The sequence below is a fragment of the Prunus mume genome, linkage group LG3 (assembly GCF_029339155.1).
Source record: "Prunus mume cultivar Tortuosa linkage group LG3, ASM2933915v1, whole genome shotgun sequence".
Lineage (NCBI taxonomy): Eukaryota > Viridiplantae > Streptophyta > Magnoliopsida > Rosales > Rosaceae > Prunus > Prunus mume.
Window position 1 is genome coordinate 21,090,460 of NC_142700.1, and position 22,909 is coordinate 21,113,368.

The 22,909-nt window shown below is 38.1% G+C and overlaps 2 protein-coding genes across 2 annotated transcripts; one reads left to right on the top strand and one right to left on the bottom strand.

Annotated features, from left to right (window-relative positions):
• The first annotated feature begins 1,550 nt into the window (after positions 1-1,550).
• On the top strand, positions 1,551-2,822 carry LOC103329021 (uncharacterized). Its single transcript, XM_089048781.1, has 4 exons — positions 1,551-1,684; positions 1,783-2,197; positions 2,309-2,546; positions 2,657-2,822. The coding sequence occupies exons 1-4, from the start codon at positions 1,551-1,553 to the stop codon at positions 2,689-2,691; spliced, it is 822 nt and encodes a 273-aa protein (XP_088904907.1). The 3' UTR covers positions 2,692-2,822.
• A 17,924-nt stretch (positions 2,823-20,746) lies between these two features.
• LOC148919077 (isoeugenol synthase 1-like) lies at positions 20,747-22,638 on the bottom strand. Its single transcript, XM_089047724.1, has 5 exons — positions 22,402-22,638; positions 22,146-22,281; positions 21,572-21,803; positions 21,173-21,376; positions 20,747-20,997 (listed from the first exon to the last, which is right to left on the bottom strand). The coding sequence occupies exons 1-5, from the start codon at positions 22,590-22,592 to the stop codon at positions 20,798-20,800; spliced, it is 963 nt and encodes a 320-aa protein (XP_088903850.1). The 5' UTR covers positions 22,593-22,638; the 3' UTR covers positions 20,747-20,797.
• Between the last annotated feature and the right edge of the window lie 271 nt (positions 22,639-22,909).

Sequence of the window (22,909 nt, forward strand, 5' to 3'; positions counted from 1 at the left end):
GGAATGACAATACTGCGGCAGTATATTTTGCACAAGGAAATAAGAGATCAAATGGAATGAGGCATTTGCATTTAAAGTTCTTATCTGCGAAGGAAAAGATTCGAGATGGAGAGACTGCTCTAAGTCACATTGGCACAGATTTTATGATTGCAGATCCTTTGAATAAAGGGTTGCCTAATCATGTTTTTCACAGGCATGTGGCAAGCATGGGATTGCAATTCAGTTTTGATGCCTAAAGTCAGTGGGAGTCAGTGGGAGCTAGAGTTCTTACAGTTATGTTTTAATTCTGATTTTGTTAACTAGTTTTATCTAGACAGTTTTATTTTGCAGATTTAATTGAATTACTTTTATATAATGTTCTGCATTTGCTATTTATGGATGACAAATAGAACAAAGGCCAAACTGTAATCATGTCAACATTATGTTTACAGTTTGAATCTATGAATGAGTCATTAAAGATTGTTCAAACCTTGGTAGTTTTGAAGGGTGGGCAAAGAACTGTTCAGTTTTGTCACACATACATAAAACCAAAAACAGTTCTTGTTTTTCAATCCAGTTGGAAGCCTTATGTGTTTTGCAGATTCATGTATGTGATTATAAAAGTCTTGGATGTTATATATCCATGTACTTCGATAGTCCTTTATGAATTTTTCAAAATGACAGTGGCTTGATAAAAGGAACAAGAGAATTTTGAGTTCCACATGGAGATTAAGTAATGAACAATAAGTCTAAATTGATTATTTGATCAAGTGGGAGAATGTAAGAAGGTTTATTACATTAAACCTACTAAAGTGATCTTCTAATCAACTTAGGATTACAAAGACTTATTGTTTATTAGGAACTCAAAACCTATCTCGATTAGGCAAGCCTCAAACAGTGTTCAATAAGGATAATGAAGGCTTAAGGGTTCCTAGTTCTACAAGGATTGGAATGGATTAATCCTATAGCATGAAGGATATCTCTAAGTGTTTCTTGATGGGCAAGACACTTAGAGAGATGCATATAAATAGAAGGCTCCCTCCTAGATCCGAATAATACAATACAGCTAAACAGAAATTCACCCATCAGAGTTATAGCTATAAGGATCGGATTCTCGGAGAAGAACTTCTATACCTTGCACCGCCAATCTGCTCCAAAGATCATCCAGTTCTTGCGCCAGCACCATGTCAGACTCAGGTTAGTGTTAAACATGTTATGGCTTTAAGGAATTAACATGTGGTATTAGAGCTTAAGTTATATCATGTTATACCTAACAAAACTCGTGCAGGAAAATTGAGAATAAATAACTGACAGTTTTAAGTTATAAAGTATGAACATGATAACAGTATAAAGTATGAACTTTATCATGCTCTTAAAGTTTTCTACAGATCATTGCTTACAGTTCTTGTGCCGTGATTGAGTAAGCCAAAGCGACTCAACCATTGCATGATCACTATATTCAAGGTTTATGATCAGAATTTGCACCATGATGCAAAACATGTCGAAAGGCTTTCTGTCCAAAGATGTCAGCAGTTTGATATGTCTTGCATCATGGTGGATCGACATGGAACATGGATAGATATGGATTAGTGAAAGGTTTTCTTCTGTCTAAAGATGTAGAAGATCTTTTGCTCAGGAAATCCACATCTACTCGTTTTCCAGTGTCAATAAGCATGCTTGAATCATTGTCCAAAGATGTGATTAAGTATGTTTGATTAAAGTTCTGGGGAAATTTATATATAAAGTGCTTATCTTGTTTTAAACATGTACAGTCAATCATAACTCGATTTGAACTCTCACTAGCTCAAATTATAAGAAATGGAGAGAAGATGTGGAAATTGCTCTTGGACTTCTGGATTATGAGATGGTTCTTACTGATGAAGCTCTATCAGTACCTGCGATTGATGCATCTGCTGAGACTAAGACTAAATATGTAAAGTGGATTAAGGCCAACAAAATGGCAATTCTGATCATGAGGAGGTCTATTTCAGAAGAGGTCAGAGGCAGTATTATTGAAACTGAGAGTGCTAAGCTATTCATGGAAGCTATTGCAGAAAACTTCCAAGGATCCAAGAAAGCTGAAATTGGTTCACTCATGAGCCAGCTGACAGATATGAAATACAATGGAGAAGGCTGCATAAGAACTCATATTCTGAACATGGTTGAGATAGGAAACAAGCTGAAGGCTCTAAAAGTCCATGTGGATGAAACCATGATGGTGCACTTTGCTATTAATTCTCTACCTAGCATTTTTAGACAACTGAAAACTACTTATATTGCTCAGAAGGAGATATGGTCAGTTGCTGATTTGATAGGTATATGTGTGCAGGAAGAACAAAGTATCAGAAAGGACAAAGGAAAAGAACAAGTGTATTTGGTGCAGGATACTAAGTTTAAACCAAAGGAATGGACCAAAAACAAGAACACAGATAAGCAGCAAAGGAAAGATGAGTCTGCAAAGGGCACGGGTCCAGTAGGTTTGAAGTGTTTCTTCTGCAAGAAATTTGGACATTTAAAGAGAGATTGCAGAAGATACAAGCGCTGGTTGGACAAACAAAAGGGAAAAGGTAAGCGTGAAAATTTCTCTGTGATTTATGAATCTAATACAGTTGAAGTTTTATCTAATTCATGGTGGTTAGACAGTGGTGCAACAGTTCATGTGACTAACTCTTTGCAGGGATTCAAAACAAAGAGGGTGCCAAACAAGGATGACTTGAAGGTGTTCGTGGGAAATGGAGAAAGAGTTAGAGTAGATTTTGTTGGTTTAGCTAGTCTTGAGTTGGAGTCAGGTTTTATTTTGGAATTAGTTGATGTCGTTTATGTTCCTTCTATGACAAGGAATTTGCTATCAGTTAGCAAGCTTGTAAAATCAAACTTACAGTTTGAGTTTGATGAGTCTGGTTTCTCCATTTTCAGAAATAAAAGTTTTATTGGTAATGGATTATTGATCGATGGAATGTTTCGTTTGAACTGCAAATTACCAAATCAAAGTACAGAGATGATAAGTGTGTTAAGTTCAAAACAGCCTTGTAATGCAGAATCTTTCACACTATGGCATAAGAGACTTGGACATGTCTCAAAAGAAAGAATGAATCTCCTAAGCAAAGAATCAATTCTCCCACCACTTAATCACCATGAACAAGATAAAACATGCATTGAATGTGCAAAAGGAAAGCTAACAAATCTCAGAAAGAAAGGGGCAATAAGAAGTGAGAAACTACTTGAGATAATACACACAGATATCTGCGGACCTTTTCCAGTTAATACACATGATGGTTTCAGTTATTTTATTACTTTTACAGATGATTTTTCAAGATATGGATATGTGTATCTGATAACAGAAAAATCCAAAGCACTGGAAATGTTTAAAATCTACAAGGCAGAAGTGGAAAACCAGCTGGATTCTAAGATAAAAGTTGTAAGATCAGATAGGGGTGGAGAGTTCTATGGCAAGTTCACAGAAAAAGGAAGAAATCCAGGACCTTTTGCAAACTTCCTACAGCAAGAGGGCATTGTTGCACAATATACAAATCCTGGAACACCGCAGCAGAATGGTGTTTCAGAAAGAAAAAATAGAACCTTAATAGAGATGGTGAGAAGCATGATGTGTTGTGCAAAGCTTCCTACTTTTCTATGGGGAGAAGCTTTAAAAACTGCAAACTACCTTGCCAACAGAATTCCCACCAAAGCTACAAACAACATACCCTACGAAATCTGGTGTAAAAGAAAGCCTAGCTTGGCTCATCTAAGGACCTGGGGATGCAAGGCAGAGGCAAATTTGTACAATCCTATGCAGAAGAAACTTGATTCCAAAACAGTGAGCTGTTTCTTCATAGGATATCCAGATAGGACAAAAGGTTATAGGTTTTATTATCCTAAAAATAACACTAGATTTGTGGAAACACAAAGAGCAATTTTTATTGAAGAAGAGGAGGAAGGATTAGATGAAACATATTTTGTTTTTGATGAAGTTTTGGAAACTAAGGAAACTGCAGCTGAAAACCAAACAAGAGAAGTCACTATCTTACCTTTTGATGCCTTGGAAGAAAACCAGCCAGAACTGGCTCCAGATAAGCGAATCGCCCGGATCAGCAGAATCGAAGAAATACAGCATGATCAGCCAGAATCGGCTCCGACAGGCGGCTCAGATTTACTGACTCAGAGATCACAGAGACCTAAAAGGCCAGCCTTGTCAAATGACTACTTTGTTTACCTGCAAGAATCAGAGCATGACATCAATACTGAGGAAGACCCTGCAACTTTCAAGCAGGCCATGGAAAGTGACAAAAGTTCACAGTGGTCTGCAGCCATGGAATCTGAACTAGAATCAATGAGCAAAAATGGAGTATGGAAACTAGTTAATTTGCCATTAGGATGCAAACCTATAGGATGCAAGTGGGTTTATAAAACCAAAAGGAATGCACAAGGACAAATAGACGGTATAAAGCCAGATTAGTGGCAAAAGGTTACACACAAGAAGAGGGAGTTGATTACAATGAAACTTTCTCCCCTGTATCAACTAAAGATTCATTTAGAGTCATAATGGCTTTGGTTGCTCATTTTGATCTGCATCTTCATCAGATGGACGTTAAGACAGCTTTCCTAAATGGAGAACTGATTGAAGAAATATATATGAAACAGCCGGATGGTTTTGGCTCAAAAGGGGAAGAGAATTTAGTGTGCAAGCTGCAGAAATCAATATATGGTCTAAAACAGGCATCAAGACAATGGTATCTCAAGTTTGATGAAGTTGTTAAGTCCCAAGGCTTCATTGATAATCCATTGGATGAATGCATCTATATGAAATTCAATGGAAGGAATTTCATCCTCATGCTGCTATATGTGGATGACATTCTGCTAGCAAGTAGCAATCTGTCCATGTTACATGACACTAAAAGGATGCTGTCCGATCACTTTGATATGAGTGATTTGGGAGAGGCAAACTATGTTCTTGGAATAGAAATCAGCAGGGACAGAGAAAGGAAAATGATCGGCTTATGTCAGAAGGCATATATTGAGAAAGTGCTTAGAAGGTTCAACATGGGAAACTGTACAGGATGTGATGTTCCCTTCTCAAAAGGGGATAAATTGAGCAGTGAACAATCTCCTAAAACTGAGCAAGAGAGATTGAAGATGAAGGACAAGCCCTATGCATCACTAGTAGGAAGCTTGATGTATGCACAAGTCTGCACTAGACCAGACTTGGCATTCTGCATAAGTGTTCTTGGCAGATTTCAGTCTAATCCAGGCCAAGCACATTGGATTGCAGGCAAGAAAGTATTAAGATATTTGCAGAGAACTAAAGAGTACAAATTGGTCTATAGAAAGGTTGAAAATTTGCAGCTGGAAGGATATGCAGACGCAGACTTTGCAGGATGCCAAGATACTAAGAAATGCACATCAGGAGTTGTTTTTCTATTTGCAGGTGCTGCAGTGGCATGGAAGAGCATGAAATAGCAGTATGTGTCAACCTCCACTATGCAAGCAGAATTCTTAGCAGTTTGTGAAGCTACTTCAATGGCAATGTGGCTTAAAAATTTCATGTCTATGCTAAGAATTGTGGATTCAATACAGAAACCGATTCAGTTATGGAATGACAATACTGCGGCAGTATATTTTGCACAAGGAAATAAGAGATCAAATGGAATGAGGCATTTGCATTTAAAGTTCTTATCTGCGAAGGAAAAGATTCGAGATGGAGAGACTGCTCTAAGTCACATTGGCACAGATTTTATGATTGCAGATCCTTTGAATAAAGGGTTGCCTAATCATGTTTTTCAAAGGCATGTGGCAAGCATGGGATTGCAATTCAGTTTTGATGCCTAAAGTCAGTGGGAGTCAGTGGGAGCTAGAGTTCTTACAGTTATGTTTTAATTCTGATTTTGTTAACTAGTTTTATCTAGACAGTTTTATTTTGCAGATTTAATTGAATTACTTTTATATAATGTTCGCATTTGCTATTTATGGATGACGAATAGAACAAAGGCCAAATCTGTAATCATGTCAACATTATGTTTACAGTTTGAATCTATGAATGAGTCATTAAAGATTGTTCAAACCTTGGTAGTTTTGAAGGGTGGGCAAAGAACTGTTCAGTTTTGTCACACATACAGTAAAACCAAAAACAGTTCTTGTTTTTCAATCCAGTTGGAAGCCTTATGTGTTTTGCAGATTCATGTATGTGATTATAAAAGTCTTGGATGTTATATATCCATGTACTTCGATAGTCCTTTATGAATTTTTCAAAATGACAGTGGCTTGATAAAAGGAACAAGAGAATTTTGAGTTCCACATGGAGATTAAGTAATGAACAATAAGTCTAAATTGATTATTTGATCAAGTGGGAGAATGTAAGAAGGTTTATTACATTAAACCTACTAAAGTGATCTTCTAATCAACTTAGGATTACAAAGACTTATTGTTTATTAGGAACTCAAAACCTATCTCGATTAGGCAAGCCTCAAACAGTGTTCAATAAGGATAATGAAGGCTTAAGGGTTCCTAGTTCTACAAGGATTGGAATGGATTAATCCTATAGCATGAAGGATATCTCTAAGTGTTTCTTGATGGGCAAGACACTTAGAGAGATGCATATAAATAGAAGGCTCCCTCCTAGATCCGAATAATACAATACAGCTAAACAGAAATTCACCCATCAGAGTTATAGCTATAAGGATCGGATTCTCAGGAGAAGAACTTCTATACCTTGCACTGCCAATCTGTTCCAGCATCATCCAGTTCTTGCGCCAGCACCATGTCAGACTCAGGTTAGTGTTAAACATGTTATGGCTTTAAGGAATTAACAGGTGTCTCTCAGCCTTGTCAAAACATATTAGCACAGTTTTTGAGGCCCGTAAAATCAAACTCTCTTTTATATCTCCCACTGAAGAAGAAGAGTCCAAATCTTTGTATGGGAGCCACTTAACCTGTATGTCAATACCACACGAATTACTATTATCATCTTTTGATCAATATATGATCATATAAATCGAGCAAAGATCTAAATGACCCACATCCGAAGGTTGAAGGGAATCTAAGGCTTTGCGGTAGGAAACTATATTACTGTTTGATCTTGGTCCACTTGCTCTTCCTTTCCACCGAAGTGCAAATGGAAAGCAACCATTGTTTGGTTCGTCATTGAACTTCGGATTTCCAACATTGAGGCGATAATGACTCCAACACTAAAAAGAATAAGAATCAGAGTCACATTTTAAGTGAAGGCTATTGATATAAAGAGATGCCAGAGCCCACTGCTACCACCGGATGATGAAAAAGGCAAAAATGCATACCTGCAGTAGTGTCAAAGAACCACTTATAGTGCTTTGAGATTTAAGGGAGGCATTACCAAGAGCTCTGTAGAGGAATGCCAAAGCTGCAGCACCCCATGCGAACTTTCCAGCTTCATCGAACTTTTCAAACAATGGAAGATACATTACAGAGACTTTGTTTCCAGTTGTTGTGGAAAATATTGTACAACCAACGAGGTATAGGAGATAAGCACGCGTATGACGCTCAATCTCTTCAACTGGTGCATCTTCAGGCCATTTAGAAAAGCACTCTTTCAACCAAGTTAGCTTCACCATTCCACCATTTAGGTCTTCCGGCACTTTCCCTAGTAAATTTTGGCATACTTTTCCGGGTGTCCTTGTTACACCCATAACTGGTTTTCCATCAATTGGTAGCCCAAGTAACAGTGTAACATCTTCAAGTGTTATGGTCATTTCTCCAACAGGCAAATGAAACGTATTTGTTTCTCTCCTCCACCTCTCAACTAGTGCCGAGATAAGTGAATTGTCAAGACTAATCGTGGGAATTGTTCTGAAGTACCCAAAACCAGCTTTCTCAACCAATTCAATTTGTTTAGCTGTGAGCTTCCATTGTTCAAGCATTGAACTGTGTTCATGGCATCTAAGCACACCACGTTCCTGTAAAGTTCTAGTGGAATCGTTACACACAGAATTATTCAAACCATCGATATGATTTTAACAAATACAAGTAAAAAAATGAAATTAAGGATCTAACCTGTCCATCCCAGATTCTGAAGAAATATGGTTATCTTGATCGTACAGATGAAATATCGATTGGTCCGGGATCTGCGGTTGACCCCATCGTAGCCACTAACAAAAGAAATTTTAAATTAACACAGAAAAGAGATTACATTTTGAAACTAGCTCCATAAGTTCCCTAAACAATAATATATTTAAGAGGGTTTAATCATGTACTTATCCATAACTATCAACTGCAGTAACTTCAAATTATATATCTGCAACTCAGTTCAAGGTTGACTTTTGGGGCATGAGGTAAAGTAGTCTCCCACTCTCACGACTTGTTAAGACAACGGTTTTGTTTTGTTTATGTTGTTTTAATTATCACATCACGACAGTAATTAACTCTGTGCTATTGCAAATAGCACGACGGTAGTTAATCACCCACGGAGTTAATTATCGTCGTGGTGTGATAATTAAAATGATCTAAACAAGACAGAAATGTCGTCTTATTACGAGTAAAATACACAAACAATCGTGGGAGAGATAGATCTGACGGTTTCTTTTTTGTATTTTCTCTTAATAAGACAACTGTTTTTTCTTTTTTATGTCGTTTTTATTGCCACACCACGACGATGGTCAACTAACGTCGTGCTAAAAGAAATAGCACGACGGTAGTTGTTATCTAGTGACTTTTGAAATATAATATTACGTCGTGTTTTTCAAATAACCGTCGTTTTTTCACTTGCAGATTATATTTCTCTCTAAACATGGTTTCTAAATCTCAAAGTAAGGAGGCTCAAGTTTCAAAAGCTCAAAGTAAAAAGCTTGCAGTTTTAAAGGCTCAATCAAATGAAGACAAAGCAGTTCAATGCAAAACCTCGAAGAAGATGAGATTTACTTCAACTACCGAGAAAAACCCTAATAGCTCAATGACATTTGATGAGGAGCCAAGGTCAACTGGTGGTATCAACACCATGAGCCATGCTATGAAGAGGAAAATCCAAAAGATTATACTCGTAGTTGAGTACAATAAAAGGGGCAAACCACATGGCAAGGCTGCTATTGAGATGCAATATTATAAAGGTGGATAAGAAATCGACTGCATTGCCAAAGGATATAAAGGAGCAGATTTGGGAAGCTGTTCAAATGGCTTATGTTGTTAGGGAAAGGGGCAAGAAGATGGTGTTATCGTCTGCAGCCAAAAAATGGAGGGATTTCATTCATTCACAAATGATAAGGACAAGTTAAAAGACCCTTCAGCTATATAAATTCATAGAGTAGAATTTGTGGCTATGCATACTGAACAGTCACAGAGAAGGGAAAAATGCGAGTACAACCATAGGTTGTCTCGAAAAGGGTATGTTGGTTTGGAAAACCAATTGGAAGAAACCATGCTTGGTGAAGAAATTGATCGTTCTCTATTGTGGAGGAAGGCTAGAGAAGATAAATAGGGAAACATCCCCGATCCAAAGGTTGTAGAGAAAGCAAAATTAATTGTAAGCCTCACGCACTCTGTTTTAAATTTTAAAAACAAAGAATTTTAATTTCATTTAGACGTCGTTTGTTTCTCTAAACATCGTTAGAAATGACACACAACGACGGTTTTTATTTACCGCTGTTTGAAAATCCATAGTACATCCACTACTACATTTTACACTTTGCGCGACGAAGAGACTTTCATCGCACATAATTATGCGCGACAGAGTATTCATCACGCGTATACCGTCGCGCAAAGATCGTGAAGAAAGACTTTGGACGACCAAATAATTGACTTCACGCAAAAGCGGTGCGACGTAGCACCTTCGTTGCAGAAAAGTTGTAGGGATGAACGACGGTGCGACGCCGCAATTTTGCCCGACGAAGGCTTTTCGTCGCGCAAACACTGAGCGACGGACGGAAAAGTTGTTGCGGAAGATTAGTATCGCACTATTTTGCGCGACAAAAGTACTTTGTCGCGCTAAATTGGCACAACGAAGGGTTCTTCGTCGTGCAAACACGGGCCACGAAAGTATTGCGCGACGAAAAGAATCATCGCGCATACATATCTTCTTGCGCGATTTAATGTGTATAAATTATTATTTTCGCGGTTTTTTTTTACGTGAGTTTTGCGACGAGAAACATTTCGTCGCGCAAAATTTTTACAGATTATTTAAATTTAATATTACGTTTTTTTTTTATTTTATAAAAAAATAAACTTGGTTTTTTTGTGGTAATAATATGAAATTGCAATCCAAAAATGAATTGTAAAGAATACATTTGTTATATAAAATAAAATAAATGTAGATTACAAGAGAAATATTTAAAAAATAATTATAAAAATTATAAACTAATCAAATAATGTTCCAAAATCTACATGGTCGTCAGGCATATGCGGCTCGGGATGGGGTCTCGAGGGCCGTGGTCCGCTAGGGATGCTCGGGTGGGACAGTCTCGGATGTTGACGCACAAAAATTCAGGATTGAAATGCTGACCGCGTGAGAGACTGCAGAATCACCGACATCCGACCCTCAAGCTCGGCAACCGCGATGTCAAAACAGTCCACCGATCGCTTGCTCGCGATGATGACCGGTCGAGGTTCCATTTGTTGGGCATTCCCATCCCTCTATAATATGTTCCCGGCCTCCTCCCGAGAGTCGATCCAACGTCTCCATCAAGATCTGAAATCCAGCATCCGTGGAGGATCCAGACTCGATTGGAGTCTCGGGAGGAAGTTGAGAGGCGACTCTGAAGAACCAACTGGCTCCTCTCCACCATCGTCGTCTGTTTAACATAACATAAAATATAAATTAAAACATGTATATAAATTGAATGCGTAACATAAAAATTAAAAAAATAATACTTACATGAAGGGACTCGGCCAACTCATTCCCAGGTCGAACATAAACGTCACCAAAGACGTCGATCTCCGAGAATTTCAACCCCCCCTAAATTGAATAAGAGAAGAAAAATATTAGTATGAACAAAATAAATTAATAATAATGACATATTAAAAATTAAATAGAAATGATATTATTATTACCTGCCGCCGTGCATCCATCTTATATGAGAAGGGTCTGGAGCCGGAATGGTGGAGAAGAGTCTTCTTCTTCCTATTGCCCTTATTCACTTGGGTTTTATTCTGTTGTACAAAAAATAAAACATATTAGTTTAAATATAAAAAATTAAATAATACTGAAATATAAAAAATGAAAGAAACATTAATAAAAAAAATATATGAAATAATTAAGCAAATACTAGATAATCGGGCGCCTGAAAATGAGTGCAGAGCCATGCCCAACTATCCTCCCGCCCCTCAAGCTCCTTCGGGCAACCCTCCCGAAGAGCGACTTCCGGATCATTAAACGCCTGAAAATGGTGGTGCAAGCCGCTCTTCCACTGCTTGTACCTCTCACCAAGAGTCTGTTAACGTACGCCAACAACTCCTCGTTGAGGTCCTCTAAGTTAGAGTTCGTCTGCAATAAATTACTTACATACATTAAGTAATAGAAATATATAAAATTTGAAAGAAAAATAATTACAAGGTAGGATACATACCGACAACTGGCCGCGAACCTCCATCTTGATCTCGTCAGGCATGACCTTCCAAGACTTCCAGTGCATCGGGCAATGGGTCCGAACGACGTGGCCAATGTCGTGGGCCAAGGAGCTATGCAACTCCACTGCTGGTGCAGCTGATGGCGCTCATCGTATCGATGCTAATACGATTGTTGGTCACCCGGGTGACCTTCGCCGTCTTCACCGCCGACACGGCCCTAGGGTGTTCTTCTTGGCTGTAATGAGATATGACAATAATGTTCAATAAATAACAAATGTGACTATAAAATTCAGAATATAAAAATTAAAAAGAACTACAGTGAAGGATATCTATACATTTGTGACCCGAGGCAACAAGATCGCTGGTCGACGTCGTGTCGGTGGTGCTTGCGGGCGGTGCCGCCGCTTAGCGCTAACAGCGCGCCATCGATGAAGTGATGACGCAGCGCGACACCTGGCGGTTGGTCCATCGATCTTTGGAAGCGGGCAGCAGACGCCGATCGAGCCGGGTCTCCGAACTCAGTAGTCGTCACCGACCTACGACGCCTAATCGATCGACATCTGCACAATTTCCAAAGGGTACACACACACACATTAATAGAATTTAGAATATATAAGTTATAAAATTTCCTTAACAATTTTAAATAATTAATTAGAAGGTACAACACGATCCTAGAAATACAAGGTACAACATACGTGAGTTTGAATTCGATCCAACGGTCCGTACATATCAAACCTGAAAATTGCACAATAGGCGAAATCCGTTCGAGACTGAAACGGTAACCAAATCAAAATCCGACCACACCTACGTGCTCGTGACAAAAAGGGGATTGCTCGGGACCCAATGGTCGATCGCTATAGTCCCCACGCGCCACCACACGCAGGCGGTCGTGGGTTTCAAAGCGATAACAATCGCCGGAAATTTCTAAAAACTAAGGGCCAAGGTTCTTACCCTAGGTTCAAAACATCATTTAGAGGCACTTTTGTTCTCGGACCTACCCCAAAAAATGGCCAAAAGTGGCTGGAATTTAAATTCAAAAATCGACCGAAACCTAGGGTTTAAATTCGAGACACCTATTCACACAATTATCCAAATCCTAATCAACCATCAGCTAGAGCATAAGAAGTAGTCCAGAAACCATACCTCAGGCGTCGGAATTGGTGGTGGAGGAGAGAGAAAACAAGCGGCGCAGAACCGCCAAACGGCTTTTTCCGGCAGAATCGACGGTGACGGCGGGGAACCTCTGGCCGGACGGTGGTGGCGTGACAGACCGCTCAATTTCTCGGAACCCGAGACAAACCTGCGGAGACCCGGCATCACACCTACGTCGAGTTCACTCCTTAAAACTATGTCCTCGTTTACTGAGAGGATTAAGGGCACGAGACTTTCGAAATTTGTGAGTTTCCAAATTTAACATTTCCCAAAATTTCCACCTGCATAAAACATCTTTTATAACCCAACTGGCAGCACGCACAATATAATCTCATGCAATTTACATAAATGGCCTCCAGCCTTCAAATGATTCTAGCAGAACTGCCCACAATGTTTTTAAAATAACTTAATGCATCCAGTATGCATATAACAAATTCAAAATCTATTTATGCACACCTTCACTCACTTAGTCCCCAGGACAAGCCTCAATTCAACCAAGTTCCAAAACTAGACTCACAACACAACCTAAGTGAGGTTTAACCCGCGGCTGTACCTAGTAACTTCAGGCTGCCTACGTACCCTTTCTCGAGGGATTAAGCCACACGTAGTTCTTTCACTAACACCCTCTACTAAGGGATCACAACTCACCTAATCTCCTCATACGCCGGAACATCCAAAGTCGCGTATGGGGCCTATCCGCACGCCGGAAATAATCCTACGATACGTGGGACCTCATCATCATGTCTCATGCCTTTGGGCTGGCTACATTCTCACCACCATCTAATCCGCTATGGGCTCGCTACATTCTCACCACCTGCACACAATCATATCTCCTCATACGTCGGACGCACCCGCCACGTATGGGGTCTGCAACACGGCTACTCCTACGACACGTGTGACCTCAACACCGGGCTCGCTACATTTTCACTAGCCCGCGACAATCATCTCTCCTCATCGTCGGGACGCACCCGCCACGTATGGGGTGCAACACGCCCGCTTCTCCTATGACACGTGCAACCTCAACACTGGGCTGGCTACATTCTCACCAGCCATCATACTGTTCGCTTTGGGCTGGCTACATTCTCACCACCGCACGGGTTTAAAGGCCTCAACACAATCACAATATGGGGTATGGGGTAGTGCGTATAGCATCAGAACTGACATTCGATCCCTTTATATACCTTTATACATCCACACAATTAAATATATATAATATATAATTTCTAATCTTATATAAATCTCAACCAATAAAGCATCCCATAAATTCCCCCATTTAAATTCACCAATTAATATCCTAAACCCACAATATCCAACATACAATCAAGACCCGTCACTATGGTCATTTTAATCTTCCTAGGAAGATAACACTACCTAGGAAGTCTCGCGGTCAATCCCGGGGTCAAACTACCCAACCTTGGTCAATGGGCCTACGGGGCCCACGACCTCCAAATTCCAATCTGACGATTTTTCTATGAATGCTACATGGTTTAGGACACTCGTCCTGCAAGTTTGGTCCAGATCGGACGGTCGGATCGTTCACGATTGCACGATCGGACGGTCACTAAAACTCTAACCCTAGGGTTGGCATTTCTGAAGTATCCGGGACTCCATTTTACGATCCGTCGAATCCTATACGATCCTGGTAATACTTAGATCAACATATTATAACCTCAAGACCATCCAACGGTCCAAACCTAGCAACCCCGGAAAATACGCGATATGCGATATTCGTTCAGGACTCTAACGGTATCCAAAATGAGATCCGAGCACACCTACGCGCTTGTGACATCGAGAGGATCGCTGTGGGACAAAATGCCCTTCAACTACAGTGCCCACGCTCCGCCACACGTGCCGGCAGCGCGTGGGTGTCCAAAGCGATATCGCATTGCCGAAGAACTTCCAAATCGAGAGCCAAGACTCCTACCCTAGGTAATACACCTAATTTGGAGTCACTTTTGTTCTTGGACGTACCGAAAAACTGACCGGAAGTGGCCGGAATCGCGATCCTAAAACCAGCTGAATTTGAATTCGTGGATCGAGCTACTTAGCCTCAAAATTTATGAAATCCTACCCAACCATCAGCTAGATCATGCAGAAAGGATTAATTTCCATACCTTGATCGCCAAAAATGGAGGCCGACGATTGAGAACGGCCGGCCGAAGTTTCGCAAAACCGCTTTTCCTTTCGTTTTCCGGCCAAATCTCGGCGGTGGCGGGCTGGCTGGGGTAGGAAGAGGATGGCGGCCCGATCATTTGGTACCGGCCCCATCGAGTTTGGTGGCGGATGAGTGAACGGCCGCCAAAACGTGGCGGCTGTGGTGGCGGTCGCGAACCAAAGGAGAGAGAGACGCGGGAGGAGAGAGAGAGCGAGGGCAAATCTGACTTTTATCAAAAAAAAATCTCATTTCAAAATATTTACGATTATGCCACTGAGCTTCATTTGATTGTATCTCTCTCGTTACAACTCTGATTCGAGCCCACTACGTGTCTACGGACTCATCTCGTTGTGCTCTACGCAACGATATAGCCGGAATTTCTAAATTCCTTTCAGATAAGAAATAACCAAATTGCCCCTATCTCAAGAGTAAATTCGTAATTCCACTCAAATTAATTAAAACATGGGATAAATTTGGAGTTGGGCTGTTACATAGCGGCCCGGTCCTTTTCCGCGGAGCACTGGGCTGGGGTGACGGCGGAGAGAGAGGGTGTTTAGGGCAGAGAGAGGAAGTGAGGAAGAAAGGAGGCTGTCGCTATTTTTCTGAAAATTTCTCGGATCTTGCGCGACGAAGGACACAATGCGTCGCGCATACTCCGTTTTAATGAACCTTGCGCGACGGAAATATTAACCAACCATCGCACAAGGTGGTTTTCGCCCAATTTTTTACAACATTCCGCCCAAATTTTGAAGACCTTGCGCGCGATTTAAAGAAAAGGCGTCGCGCATACTCCATTTAATGAACCTTGCGCGACAAAAAAATAAAAAACCGTCGCGCAAGGTTGTTTTCCGCCCAAATTTTTATTACATTCAGCCCAAATTTTGAAGACCTTGCACGACGATGTGTAAAACCGTCGCGCAAGCTTGTTATGCCGCCAGAAATTTTAGGGTTTATTGAAAGGTATGACAACCTTGCGCGACGGATAAATAACATATTCGTCGCGCAAGATTGTTATGCCGCCAGAAATTTTCGGGCTCGTTTGTCAGGACTGTCTTGGCTTGGTCTAAGTTGGATAACACTTATCTTGCGTTTGGTGCATGCTTGGACTAGGACTAGATTTTTTATTTTATTTTTTCAAAAACATATAATATATATATATAACATATATGTGTATATACATGTATACATGTATACTATATATTATAAATAATATAAACATATATATATGTGTATATAGGTGTATATATGTATATTATAATATATACATGGGTATAATACATATACATATATACAGAGAGCTTCCATTGAGGGATCCCTTAAATAAGCTTATTTGAGGGACACCCTTTGTAGGGCCCACTCCGGATTGTATTTCACTAATCCAAACCGTCTATTTTGTAGATACTCATTCAAAGATCATCTCTATAAAAAATCACTTGAATCCGACATCATTTGACCATTCAATTGAGTCATTGAAATTATAGTACTTTTTTGAAGCATTGTGTTCATTGATTTTGTAGGACACAATTGGATGTCGAAACAGTTTCCGATTTGTCTAATTTTTTGTAAGGATGATCTATGAATGAAGACCTAAAAAATAGATGGTTTGGATCATTGGAAAAAAATTTGTAGGGTACCCTAAAGGGCATCCCTCAAATAAAATTATTTGAGGGATCCCTCAATAGAAGGGGACTGTACATATATATATATATATATTATAATAGATAATATATATGGGTCTGTTATAATAATAATAATAATATACATGTATATTATAATATATAATATATATGTGTATATACATGTGTATATGTATATTATAATACATACATGGGTATAATATATATACACATATATGTATTATAATATATAATATATATATATATATACATATATACATGTATGCTATTATACATATATACATGTATGCTATTATTATATTTTTATATATATATATTATATATGTATATATGTGTTTTTATATATATATAGACATGTATATGTGTATATACGTGTATATATGTACATTATAGTATATGTGTATGTAGTAATAATATGGTAATAATTTGGTGGGCCCGATATTAGCAATCTCATCTAAGACTATAATTAAATGAAACAAACATGGTACTAAACATGGTACTATATTTTGATCACTTTATACACATTATGCACAATTGAATGACATTGCGCGACGAAATACTGAAGTTTTCGTCGCGCAAGTCTGAGCTTCAAGATCTTGCACGACGAAGAGGTAGTGTATTCGTCGCGCAAAGATAATAAATCTCAACCATGTGTACCGTGGGTTTAGGGTTTAGGGTTTAGGGTTTAGGGTTTAGTTTGCGCGACGAACATAGTATTCGTCGCGCAAGTCTTTGTTCTGTGCAAACCTCTCACAAAAAATTATGCTAAGTGTTCCCTATTTGTAAAGGGGCTGAATGAGATTGCGACGAATAAACCACTGTTTCGTCGCGCAAGTCTTTGTTATGTGCAAACCTCTCGCAGAAAATTATGCTAAGTGTTCCCTATTTGTAAAATGGCTGAATGAGATTGCGCGACAAATATACCACTGTTTAAATCGCGCAAGATTGTAATTCTGCCAGAAATTCTGAAAATTTCAAAAACTTAATTATAATTACATTATTTTTTGTTTATATGTGTTATATATGTTTTATGTCAGTATTCTCTACATTATTTTTTGTTTATAGGTGTTATATATGTTATATATGTTTTAATTTAATTATAATTACATTATATTCATATGCTAAACATAGGAGTATATTAATTTAAGACTATTTGAAAAAGAAAAACAAAATGTAACATGTATATTCTCTACAAAAATCCCAAATTTTTTCTAATAGATTAATTTTCACAGAGGAGTATATTAATTTAAGACTATTGGCAAAAAATATATATTCTTCTTTGGGTGAAAGGTGTAAGTTAGATTAAAATGTTAACATCAATTATGATAAAATAAATTTAACATAATTTATGTGATTAAATTATATGGATATATATATACATGGTTCTATAATAAATTTATAACAATAGTGTTTATTATTGTAATATCCTTCAAACAAAACCAAAAATGAAAAAATCATCTACATGTGGTATTCATTCAATTTGAAGATTTTAAACACAAAAAAGAGAAAACCGTAATTCTTATATTCATAAATGGCAATTGAAAATCAAACAGATATATTCAAATATAGGTATATATGTGTTATATTCAAATAGTTTTCAAATTTAGGTATATATCTAAATTTTAATTTATATGTTATATGTTGTAATTTAATTTGTGATTGCAAATTTTGTGTGCAACTTCATTTTAATTTGTGATTGCCATATTTACACTACCATAATTAAATTACAACAAATTTCATTTCCTATGTTTTACATGGGTAGTCGCTAATGAATTGCATTATTCATCATCTGAACTATAGTAACTTTTGTTATCCTCGCTATCATCAGTTTCGGTCTCCCAATCCTCCTCCTCATCACTTTCGTTGTTCGGGCCCACTGGAACTTCGTAGCACGGAAGATCACCGAGGTCAATTGTAATTGACTGAATCGGTATTTCGATTGAAGACACTTCTTGAAGCTGAAACGGTTCTTGTATAATATCTGTATCTCGAAGTGTTTCTGCATCAGTTTCCATGGAAGATTCCAACCGCTGGTCGCTGACGTTGTCGACGTCGTTGTCAGTTGGGTCTAGTTCTGGTATAGCATACACGTTCCTCTGATCCATCTGTTGAGCAACCTTCCAATCGCTTCCGACTTTAGGGTCATCTAGATACACAATCTGTCTTGCCATGTTTGCCAAAATGTAAGGGTAAGTGACTTTAGGGTAAATCATGCATACATCATCATTTACATAATCTAGAATATTGATTTACTCATATACTTGTAGCTTAAATGGTTAAGAATAGTTACTGTTGCATATGAGATCTTAGGTTCAATTCCCGACTCCCCAATATCGCTTCTATAAAACAAAATATTCATTCCCTAGAGTCAATAAAATAGTCATTCAAGATCCAAAGTCTTAATGAAATAAAACTATCAGAACTAACTCAATTGCCTATGAGAATTCCAATAATCACTTAAAGGACGTTAGAGACTTCGGTTAGTTCATTGTTTTTGGGTGGTGGCTTTTAGTCTTGAAGAATTGACATTGCAGGCCATGGAAAAATTATTCGTCGATTTGGCACATCCTATTAGTCATCTCATCGCACCCAAGACTTCGTTGCACGTGCTCACTATATATGACCAAAGTTGGTGGCTATGTGACCAGGCTATGGTGGTGACCTTTCACTACTCGTATAAAATTGGTACGTCATTATAATGCAGGAAATAATGTGCAAGCCATAATGAATTTCAACTATATAGTGCTGTACTTATTCATCATTATATATTTGTCTATGACGAACTCAGGATTTTAAAATGTGGTGGACTAAATTTGGGTATTAAGTAGATAGACAACTCAACAATACCATGTGATTTCATAGATAACTAAAAAAAAAAAAAAAGGCAAGAACTATAAAATCAATTATACAAATCCTATTTGATAATTCATAACTCATAAAATGAAACTGATGCCCCAATTGCAAATCCTAATTGATAATTCATAAGTGTCAATAGCAAATCCTAATTGATACTTCATAAACTCCAAAAGAATCCTCAAATTAAAGCATCAAGAAATTGAGAGAAGCTTACATGACGAATATAGGAACTTGGTTAACCTGAATTAAGTCTTGAAGGTGAGTGCAGCAGTAACAAGAGTGTTTTTTTTTTTTTTCCTCTACATGCAAGGGTAGGGTGGTGCTTCTTTTTTTTTTCTTTTTTTTTTTTCTCTTTTCTATGTGTTGTGTGTGAGTTATTTTATTTTTTATTTTTTTCTTTTGTTGTGCTGTGTGTGAGTTATTTCCACAACACAAACCCCAACCACCACCCCTCCTCTTCCTCCTCCTCCTCCTCTCTTTTTATTGACTAGGTGCTGTGCAAAGAGGAGGACTGAGGACTAGGTGAGGTTAGGTTATTTAAATTGGGTGAGCTAGGATTTTATTTTTTTGGCTGGAAAAAAGAAGCCATCTATAGCAAGGTTTGCCAAACTAAAGGTCCATCCCTAGGTGAGCTAGGATTTTATTTTTTTGGCTGGAAAAAAGAAGCCACCTATAGCCCAGGTTTGCCAAACTAAAGGTCCGTCCCTGGGTGAGCTAGGATTTTATTTTTTTGACTGGAAAAAAGAAGCCACTTGGGCTATAGCCTAGGTTTGCCAAACTAAAGGTCCGTCCCTAAGCATTTAGGTCATATTTGGTACGCCTCACTAGACTAGACTGGGTTAAATAGCGCTCGAAACCCTTGTTTGGTAAGAGACAGGACTAACTTAAATGAGACTGTATAGTCCACTAGTGAAAAAAAGGTCTCACTCGCTCGTCTAATACAGTGAGCTTGAAAAAAAGCTTACTTACACAAGACTTTGGACTCAACTTCTCAATAGTCAAAACCTAATGACGTACAATTCCAAATTCATGTTTGAGGAATCTTTCTCACCTAAAAAAGAACACATAGGAATAAATTTTGTAGGCCCAAATATCAGATTTTTGTCGTGCATCTGACATGTCATGGATGGATGCATATTGCCACATGTCATAATTTCATCCATTAATTTGACCAGGTATAATGTATTCGATTAGGTATTTATACTTATTTGGTATATTTTCTTTAATTAGGTACTAAGATTTAGGTTACTCATTTTTCACCACACATTTCTATGTTAAAGAAAATAGCCAAGTCTTATTATTTAATGTTTTTATGCAGAGGAAAAAAAACAATTTGGCATATTACTTAGAAGATTTTATTATTTAATTGATATGAATTCTGAAGCAACATCATCTAATGACCCGGAGATCGTGGCCAGCATTCACAAATACAAACAAGAAAGCATAAAATAGTAACAAGGATAGTAGTTTTCCGTTTTATCCACAAAGAAACCAGTCATTCAAATGCTGCTAATTTTGGCTTGGGAGGATCCACCAGGCAAATGTCGAGGAAGCTATCAATGGAAGTGTAGTTGTAATCAGGATATAACTCGGAGGCCTCTAGGTCATTTTCTGTTAGTTCAAAACTCATTTGATCCCCTTTAATGAATATGTTGTGCAGAATTGACACCCTTACGTTGTCTGGGGAAGGGAGGGCTGCAAGAAAGAAGGGCACACAAAAAAAATATCACTACCACATTATCATATTGCTTGCTTCCATTTCCATTTCCAAAGAGACAATGAGAGAGAATTGTTTGGTATCAAATACTTTCGTTGGATATAACTTCTAAACACAAGAAAAAAAAAAGAAAAAAAAAGATTAATTGCTTACTCTCAGAGAGCTTGAGTATTTTTTCTTCTGGGACATAGCTCCTTGTAAAAGTGCATCCTGTCTTCTTCTCCCAAGAAGAAATCAAATCCAACTGGGACACAATGTTTCCTTGTGGCCTATAAACGATGACACGGTTGGCAACCCTTGGATCTGTTGCTGCTTTTATTGTGTAGGTAGCAACATCTTCCTCATAGTTCAACACGGCTAGACACCAGAATTTGTTCAAACATAATTAGTAAATATATTCAGTTATGTTCAATCTCACTTTGAATAACCATACGGCTAGACACCAGCATTTATTTATTTATTTGTCAACTCATTTATTTATTTAATTTTAACGAATATGTCTTGCTGTATGAAATATTAAAAAAAACAAAATTATGAGCAAACTCAACTCACCTTTGGCTTCACCTGTGCCATAAACAGTGACTTGGTGGTTTGTTTTTTCACGAGGATGAAGCAAATAATCAACAAAATATGCACCAAATGAGTTTGCAGACACATAAGTATATGGAATTCCTGCTGCTTCGATCGCCCTTCTGATCTTCCTTTTGTTATCAAGTAAAGCCTCGAATGGCGGCAGCCCACTTACTCTGTCAACTTCATTTCCAAATTCTGACGGAACAAATCTCTGATTTTACAATTACATCGGTTAGATAGACATGTATGACATATATAGCTGTAGAATGGTCCCCACTATTTAGGGATACCTCGTGGGATCTACTGCAAATTCTACTTGAATGATCAAAATCATCTATGTTTTAAGTCTTCATTCAAAAATCGTGCTTGTGAAACATTAGACAAAGTGGTAGTTGTTGGGATCAATAAATTGATGAACACGGCTTTAAAAAAAATGCCAAAATGACAACCATTTAATTAAGTGGTTAAATGATTTTGAATTTCAGTGATTTTGGGTGGACCCCATAAGGGTGTTCGAGAAGTTCTCAGTAAAAACCAAGAAGGGAAGATTGACCTTTATATTTCCAGCATCTTTAATGGCTTTGATTAGTTTCAGCTGTTCAAGATGTTGAGGGACAGCCACCGTGGATATTACAACGTCAACTTGCTCGACTGCTTTGACTAGCTTTTCATGATCGTCCAGTTCACCCAGTTACGTCATGAAGTTTTCATATCTTGATGAACTATGAGGAATTTGCAGCATAAATACATACATATATATATATATTTGACTGCAGTTTGGCTAAGAAATGAAGGAATTTTAATTTACTTGGACGATGGTGGCTCCCATGGCTTCAAATTCTTTGTGCAGAAGAAGCTTGGAAGAATCGGTTTTGGGTTTGATTGGTCGCACATAGGCATAGGTTAGATGTCCCAAAGAGACGCTTGCCTTCAACATGTATTTGCCAAGGTAACCTGTGGCTCCGATTATGAGTATCTTGCTCTTTTCACAAGCCATCATATCCCAGACGACTACTCCCGATCTACTTCTGAGATATTGATGAATATTGATTGTGATGACAAGCTTATTCTCACATCCTTAAATAGGAAAACGAGTGCATATGCTGAACCCAAAGGTATAATATAATTGGTAAGTTAATTACAGTTTGAACCCCTGGAGTTTGGGGTCAATCACATATTAGTCCCTTCTTTTCAAAAACTTGGCCCAAATTACCCAAAGGTTAGTAGTCGTTAGAATCTTTGCCCCTCTTTGTATAACACATATTTTTTTCTATATATATTTTTTAATACAAGCGATATTGGAGGAATAGAGAATCA